This window comes from Carassius gibelio, chromosome B6 (assembly GCF_023724105.1).
Source record: "Carassius gibelio isolate Cgi1373 ecotype wild population from Czech Republic chromosome B6, carGib1.2-hapl.c, whole genome shotgun sequence".
NCBI lineage: Eukaryota > Metazoa > Chordata > Actinopteri > Cypriniformes > Cyprinidae > Carassius > Carassius gibelio.
Genome location: NC_068401.1, coordinates 30,120,055 through 30,128,139, shown reverse-complemented (window position 1 = coordinate 30,128,139; position 8,085 = coordinate 30,120,055). Strand labels below are relative to the sequence as shown.

At 35.6% G+C, this 8,085-nt stretch overlaps 1 protein-coding gene across 2 annotated transcripts in view; it reads right to left on the bottom strand.

Annotated features, from left to right (window-relative positions):
* Positions 1–20: 20 nt before the first annotated feature.
* LOC127960022 (ryanodine receptor 3-like) overlaps positions 21–8,085 on the bottom strand; it is a 17,973-nt gene continuing 9,908 nt past the window's right edge. The window contains exons 18-26 of one of the 2 annotated variants that reach the window (XM_052559545.1): positions 7,913–8,085; positions 6,629–6,869; positions 5,438–5,525; positions 5,159–5,251; positions 4,200–4,214; positions 3,113–3,283; positions 2,960–3,019; positions 892–1,026; positions 21–192 (exon numbers count right to left, since the gene is read on the bottom strand). The exon at positions 7,913–8,085 is cut by the window's right edge and continues 148 nt beyond it. In XM_052559545.1, the coding sequence (XP_052415505.1) occupies positions 76–192; positions 892–1,026; positions 2,960–3,019; positions 3,113–3,283; positions 4,200–4,214; positions 5,159–5,251; positions 5,438–5,525; positions 6,629–6,869; positions 7,913–8,085 (1,093 nt within the window). In that variant the 3' untranslated portion in view covers positions 21–75. The remainder of the gene's footprint in view (positions 193–891; positions 1,027–2,959; positions 3,020–3,112; positions 3,284–4,199; positions 4,215–5,158; positions 5,252–5,437; positions 5,526–6,628; positions 6,870–7,912) is intronic. The other variant, XM_052559546.1, reaches the window with a different exon arrangement.

Below are 8,085 nucleotides of genomic sequence, written 5' to 3'. Positions count from 1 at the left end.
TTCATGGTTAGGGTCTTAAAGTACTGACCGATCTGAATCAAATGTCACGATGACAGCCAGACTGTTCCAGATGTGTTACCTGGGCAGGTTGTAGAGCGGAGCCATTCTGAAACACGCCACAACGGCTCGCTTCCGCTGCTTAGACAACAACTTCTGCCAAACACACTTCTTAGAGCGCAACGGCTGCTCAACCTGAACACAGCCAGCCAGAGACAGAGACAGACAGACATGAGTGTTTGATGAACACTTCTAATCTTTTTTATTTTTGAAGTATAAGGTTGGAAAATTTATTTTTAACTTCTTAACTTTTTAGACTTAAAGTCTGTTTTCTACAATCTATGTATATTTATTTCATGCAGGAAATGCAAATCTATTAACTGTTTTGAGCTATGCTATTGATATATTAAATAAATATCAAATAAAAATGTATATTTTTAAATTAAAAAATAATAATTTGTTAACAAATTCTAAAATTAAAATGAGCAATTTTTTTTATAAAAAACAATTAAATAAAAATGAATGAAAATATATAAATGAATAATATAATAATATCTTGAATGAAAAATTGAAGATAAAACCATTTATTTATTTATTTATTTATTATCATTATTATTTTTTTACATATTCACAGCTTTTTAATATTTAATATGTTTAGTTGCATGTCAGGTGACCATTTAAAGACATCAGAACTGTGAACATGAACATGTTGTTAAATTATTGCAATATTAACTGAGTAATAACTCTCAGGGTGATAACTGAGATCGAAGGGTTCGACTGATAAAGATCTAAACATACAGTATTCAAATGATATGAATCTGTATATTTGTATGACATGGTGCAGCTGCTGTAGAAATGACAGAATGACATGCGATTAACTTTGAGTGACATGACCTGCTCAAGGTGGAATACAGCGGCTGAGATGCTCTGGATTCTCTCAATGCTCCGCTCCGGATCCAGAGTGTCATCTGTCTTCACCTTCACATCCTTATAGAGGTTGAGCTGCCACTGAACAGCCGGATCCGCCGACTGCGTGTGAACAGAGAGAATCAATCTGTAGTGACAGCTGACGAGTGAGAGTGAGTGTGTGTGAGTGAGTTTGAGTGAGTGTGAGTCAGTGTGAGTGAGTGAGTGAGTGAGTGGGAGTTGAGAGAGTGAGTGAGTGAGTGTGAGTGAGTGAGTGGGAGTCAGTGTGAGTGAGTGAGTGAGTGTGTGTGAGAGTGAGTGAATGAGAGTGAGTGAGTAATAAAGGGGTGCATGTGAGTGAGAGTGAGTGAGTGGGAGTGAGTGAATGGGAGTGAGAGAGTGAATGAGTGAGTGTAAATCAATTTGAGTGATTGAGTGAGTTGGAGTGAGAGAGTGAGTGTGAGTGAGTGTAAGTGAGTGGGTGAGAGAGTGAGTGAGTGTGAGTCAGAGAGTGAGTGAGTGAGAGGGAGTGAGAGAGTGAGTGAGTGGGAGTCAGTGTGAGTGAGTGAGTGAGTGTGTGTGAGAGTGAGTGAATGAGAGTGAGTGAGTAAAAAAGGGGTGCGTGTGAGTGAGAGTGAGTGAGTGTGAGTGAGGGAGTGAGTGAGTGAGAGGGAGTGAGAGAGTGAGTGAGTGAGAAGTGAGTGAGAGTGAGTGAAAGTGAGTGAAATTGAGTGTGAGTGAGTGTGAGTGAGGGAGTGAGTGAGTGAGACGGAGTGAGAGAGTGAGTGAGTGAGAGTGATTGTGAGTGAGAAGTGAGTGAGTGTGAGTGAATGGGAGTGAGAGAGTGAGTTAGTGAGTGTAAGTCAATGTGAGTGAATGAGTGAGTGGGAGTGAGAGAGTGAGTGTGAGTGAGTGTAAGTGAGTGGGTGGGTGAGAGAGTGAGTGAGGGTGAGTCAGAGAGTGGGAGAGTGAGTGAGTGGGAGTGACTGGGAGGAGAATGAGTGAGTGTGACAGTGGGTGAGTGAGAGTGAGTGAGATTGAGTGTAAGTGAGTGTGAGAGAGTGAGTGAGAGTGATTGTGAGTGATTGAGTGTAAGTGAGTGGGTGAGAGAGTGAGTGTGTGTGTGTGAGTGAGTGGGTGTGAGTGTGAGCAAGTGAGTATGAGTGAGTGAGTGAGTGAGTGTGAGTCAGAGAGTGGGAGAGTGAGTGAGTGATGGTGAGTGAGTGTGAGTGAGTGAGTGTAAATGAGTGGTAGAGTGAGTGTGAGTGAGTATGAATGAGTGAGTGTGAGTGAGTGGGTGTGAGTGTGTGAGTGAGTGAGTGAGTGAGTGTGAGTAAGTGAGAGAGTGAGTGAGTGTGAGTGAGTGAGCGAGTGAGTGAGTGTGAGTGAGTGAGTGAGTGTGAGTAAGTGAGAGAGTGAGTGAGTGTGAGTGAGTGAGTGAGTGTGAGTAAGTGAGAGAGTGAGTGAGTGTGAGTGAGTGAGTGAGTGTGAGTAAGTGAGAGAGTGAGTGAGTGTGAGTGAGTGAGTGAGTGTGAGTGAGCCTGTGTGTGTGAGTAAGTGAGAGAGTGAGTGAGTGTGAGTGAGCCTGTGTGTGTGAGTAAGTGAGAGAGTGAGTGAGTGTGAGTGAGCCTGTGTGTGTGAGTAAGTGAGAGAGTGAGTGAGTGTGAGTGAGCCTGTGTGTGTGAGTAAGTGAGAGAGTGAGTGAGTGTGAGTGAGCCTGTGTGTGTGAGTAAGTGAGAGAGTGAGTGAGTGTGAGTGAGCCTGTGTGTGTGAGTAAGTGAGAGAGTGAGTGAGTGTGAGTGAGCCTGTGTGTGTGAGTAAGTGAGAGAGTGAGTGAGTGTGAGTGAGCCTGTGTGTGTGAGTAAGTGAGAGAGTGAGTGAGTGTGAGTGAGCCTGTGTGTGTGAGTAAGTGAGAGAGTGAGTGAGTGTGAGTGAGCCTGTGTGTGTGAGTAAGTGAGAGAGTGAGTGAGTGTGAGTGAGCCTGTGTGTGTGAGTAAGTGAGAGAGTGAGTGAGTGTGAGTGAGCCTGTGTGTGTGAGTATGTGTTTAGGACTGACCTTCTCCTGCAGGTGCAGGTTCTGTCTGATGTGCTCCTTCACCTCTTCATCTGTGTCCTTCTACAATCCAAACAAAACCATTAAATCTCACACACACACACACACACACACACAGTGGTGACCATTGACCCCTGACCCCCGTGACCCCTGTACCAGGCCGTATCGTGTCTTAGCCAGCAGGATGAGCTCCTGGTCTCCCGGCGTGCACATGTTCAGACCGATGGGAAGCATCTTCTTCAGCGCCGCCACGATCAGAGACGTCTGGACGGAGTAAAAGTCTCCACGGCGCTTCTTATGCTTCCGCTCCTGATCCTGACCACCAGCCTGACACACACACACACACACACGCACACACACACACACACACACACACATACACACGCACACACACACATGGCGATAAATACAAAAACATCTAATACTGGTCTGAGGAACAAACAATTCTCATCAGAAATCAAAGACATCTGCACAAAAGCTTCCACTATGTGATGATTATTCACAAACTAAAAAAATATTTAAATAAAGAAATGCCTAGACACGACACACAGAACCAGAAGAACCGACAAACAACACAAACACACCAGCAAACAACCAAATCTGACATGAGATACACTACTGACACAAGATACTACACACACACACACACACACACGACAGACTTTAACCACTGCATCATCTACCCTCACAATCACCATCATCACATTAAACCACATCAATCTCAAACCACTGCTGTTAGTCAAAAATACTAAAATAAAGGTAAAATAAACTATACTAAACTATTACTAAATAAAAAAAATGCCTTGCCTAACTGATACAAACACTCACACACACACACAAAAATTAAAAGTGATTTTGTTGCTAAGAATGATTAATAATGATAATAATAATAAATATCAACATAAAAATGACAAAAAACCATACCAAAATAAGAACAACTAATGAAGCAAAATGTATGTTAGAGTACTAAAATACTAAACACAAAAATAAAATTCAAATATAAAAACAAAAATATAAAAATATGAAAAATATGAAAACAATAGCTAATTCAAAGACAGACAGAGCGACAGCTGAACAAACGCCGAAATCACTGAGAGCCTTTCAGAAAGTCAGGAAAATGAACAGCGTAAGCGTCTATCTGTGACAGAGTGGAACTGAATCAGCTGTGACTGTGATGAAGCGCATCTGAATCTGACAAACATGACAGAGACACAGTGATCAGAGCTCATGCAGCTCACTGTACCTTGGGGAGGAATGACTGAGCATGAAGGAGAAAGACAGAACAAGAGTTAGAGAAGGAGACACATTCAATCACTGATCGACCGGATCTAAAGCTGTGATCAGACCAGCAAAACTTCTGAACCAGTTCAGTCCGTCCAAACGGGACAGAGTTTGCTTTGAGAGATTGGAGTAATGTTTTCCATTTCCTGTGAGAGTTATCCAATGTATTCAGTTCATCATTAGTGATTGAATCAAAAGCTATATCAGTTGTTAAAAAATGATCCTTAACATCAAAATACTAGAAATTAGACAATTAAAAAATAAATCAAACATTTCAAAATGAAGACAGTTAAAAAATAATCAAAAACTTAAATCTATGTATATTAAAAAATAAAAATAAATTGTTAATTAGAAATAATTCCTGAATAAAATTCATTTCAATATAAAAAAAAGAAAAAAAAGAATTACAGAATTTTAATTGTAAAAACAATTAATTAAATCATAAAACTATAAAACAATCAAAATAAAACGCTAATAAATCAATATAATCATACAAATGTAAAGTTACAAAAATATTTTAAATTAAAACCAATCAAAATAATATTTTTTTTAAATGATCAACCCTCAAAAGAAAAGGCTATGAATTAAATCAAAGTAAAAGAAAAATCATTTCTGTTAATATAGCTTTAAATGAATAAATCCATGCCTTTAGTGAATCTGAATATGTGTGAGAGGATTATGAGCTTTCATTTGTTCTCCAGTGAAAACAAATCTTCCAGCGATGATCTCGTGCCGGACATTAGCATGTGTGATATTAGTTATTAATGACAGCTGTCGTGTGTGTTTATGAAGGGGAAAGTGTGATGAAAGATTAAAACACTCAGGTTTGTCTTCACAAGCAGCTCGTATCTATCCATATCCTGATCCTTCTTTACGTAGGAGAGGTGTAAATGACTGCTTTGAGCTCGTTCTCACTCGTACCTTTGCCATCTTGGTTTTACTGTCGCCGGTGAGGAACGAGAGGTTGTTGATCTCGTTCTGAACCACAAAGTTCTGCTCTTCCCTCTTGAAGTTCTGCAGAGAAACAGACGGACGGTGAAGCACCTTGAGCTCCTGATGTTGCTCTGAATGATAATGTGATGCTCTCTGGACCGTGTGGGATTAAAATAACGCTCATTTTAACGAGACCTCCGTGATGTGATATTAAAGCCGGCGCTTCATTATGAGCCTCGTAAAGCTGCTGATGGACTCGGCTCTTACGTGTGATTTACACCACAGGATGAAGATCTCTGCGACCATCCTGAAGAGCTCGTTGGAATCTGTGTCCGGCTCCTTCAGCCACCGAGACCTGAACCCACAGAACAACAGATCAGTGCACCACAGCTCACAATGAACCTTTACAAACTGGGGCTGGTGAGTTCAAAAAAAAAAAAAAAAAAGATAAAAATAAAAATAGCAAAATGAATTAAATCATAATGTTTAATAAGAAATAGAAATCAAATAATAACCAATAAAATAAAAATAAATAATAACAAAAATTAAACAAATCAAAATAGTAGATTAAAGTCTAAATAATAATTTGTATAAAATAATAAAAAATATTATATCAATGTAAAACATAAAAGATGTAAAATTAAACAATTAATTCTAAATATATAAAATTAAAATGCATAAGTTTGAAATAAAAAGAAATAATCTAAATGAAACAATTAGTAATCAAAATGTAAAATAAAACTTAAATTGGTTAAAAATAAAAAATTTTTAGTTAAACAACAATGAATACAAAAAAAAAAATTAAAATCATAAAGTTGTTATAATAAATGAACTTACTAATAAATATTTTAAAACTAAAATAATTTTATAAAAACAAAACTAATAAGAAAAAACACTTATGTGTATGTTTTTATAAATGATAAAATGTTTTATTATAATGTTTTTATAAATGATAAAAATTTACAATTAAAATAAATCAGTAAAACACACATTAAACCATAATGAATAATGCAAAAATTTAATCAAAATAAAAACACTTACATAAAAATATGTACAGATAAAATCATGTTAAAACATAAAAATATTAAAAGTTAAAACTAATAAATTATTAAATATTAAATATGTTCAATAAAAATGATTAATAAAAAAGAATCAAAATAAATAAATAATTTATGATTCATAATTACATTTATAATTTTAATAATAAATGAGCTAACTAATAAAAGTTTAAAACTTAAATAATTTTAAAATAAAACTAAATCAAACTAAAACGGTTAATAATAAAAATGTACAGTTAAAATAAATAATTTTAAAATAAAGACAACTGAAATAGAAAAACAAAAATAAATGTAAAATTTTAATAACTGATTTTTTAAATTAATTATTAATTAAAAAAACTGCACTCATCAAAATGTAAAATTAAAATAATGCAAAAAATATATATCTATTGTCATTGACCTGTTGTTGTCCACGTAGCGGATGAGCATGGGGTAGAAGGCGTACAGATCTCTGCACAGCACTGCAAACTCATCCAGGATCAGAAGCTCCGCCTCCTGGGTGTCGCCCTTCCCATCAGCTTTCAGAAGCTCCTCCTCCGACACCACCTTCACCGTCTTCTTCTTCAGCTTCTCCAGCGTCGGCAAGAAGTGTGTCTTCAGCAGATCAGCGTGCGCCTTACTGATGATGGGCTGAGCGTACACTGCCACACACACACACACACATACCCAAACACACACACTCTTAACATTTAATTCTTTTAATTTTTAATTTTAGTGCTTTTTGATGTTTTTTTTTTTTTTTTTTATATGATTGTAATTTTTATTAAATTATAATTGAATTATTTTTGAGTCCATGATACTACTATAGTTTCTGTTATTATTTTTAATTTATTTTTATTTTAAAATTTTCCATTTTCATTTGTTTGTTATTTTGGTCATTTGTTTGAAATACTATCCTAGTTTTTATAAATATATTGAATTTCTTTTTAATTCTTCCAGCTTCATTTTAATTTGAAAGTTTCAGTACTTTAGTTGTGTGTGTGTTTTCTCCTTTGGTCATTTGTATTATTTGATTAAACGTGTCTCTATAGTTTTTATTAAATAATAATGGAATACTGATTTTTGAGTTCATTAAAGTTATTATTATTATTAAATTATTTTCACATTTTAATTGTAAAGTTTTAGAACTTTTGTTGTTTATTTGAATTTTTTTTTCACTTTTTAAATGTCTTTTTATTAAAGTATCATACTTTTATCATGACTTTTGAGTTCATGAGTGTTATTTTGAGATCCTGTTACATTTTTGAATTCATTTCTAGCTTTAAAAGTTCTATTTAAAAAAAAATATTTAGCTGTATTTGTCATTTATATATATATATATATATATATATATATATATATATATATATATATATATATATATATATATATATATATATATATATATATATATATATATATATTTTTTTTTTTTTTTTTTATGTAATAAAATGTAATGATTTTTCAAGATACTATTCTAGTTTTCATGTATATTTTGAATTCTAAAGGTTTTGTATTTTTTTGCTTTTTTATTATTATTATTCTTTTTTATTTTAATGTATATATGGTATATAGTGGTTCATTAATTTTTATTTCACTTTCGGTCTTAGTAACAGTGCTTCAACTTGAGAAATGTTGGCATCTAGCTGAAATGCATCAGTTTAAGCCAGGTGTCGAGTGCAGGTGCATTATGGGAGATGCTCACCTGCGATGCGCTTCATCCAGGAGGCCTCGTCGATGCCCAGGTTGCTGTTGAGGATCTTGAGGATGTTCCCGAGGACGAGGCTGAGGTGTTCGGAGGTGACGGTGCTGCTGCAGACGCCTGCGGGACGGGGACGGTTCTCCGGGCCTCGCTCCCACCAGTACGACAGATAATTA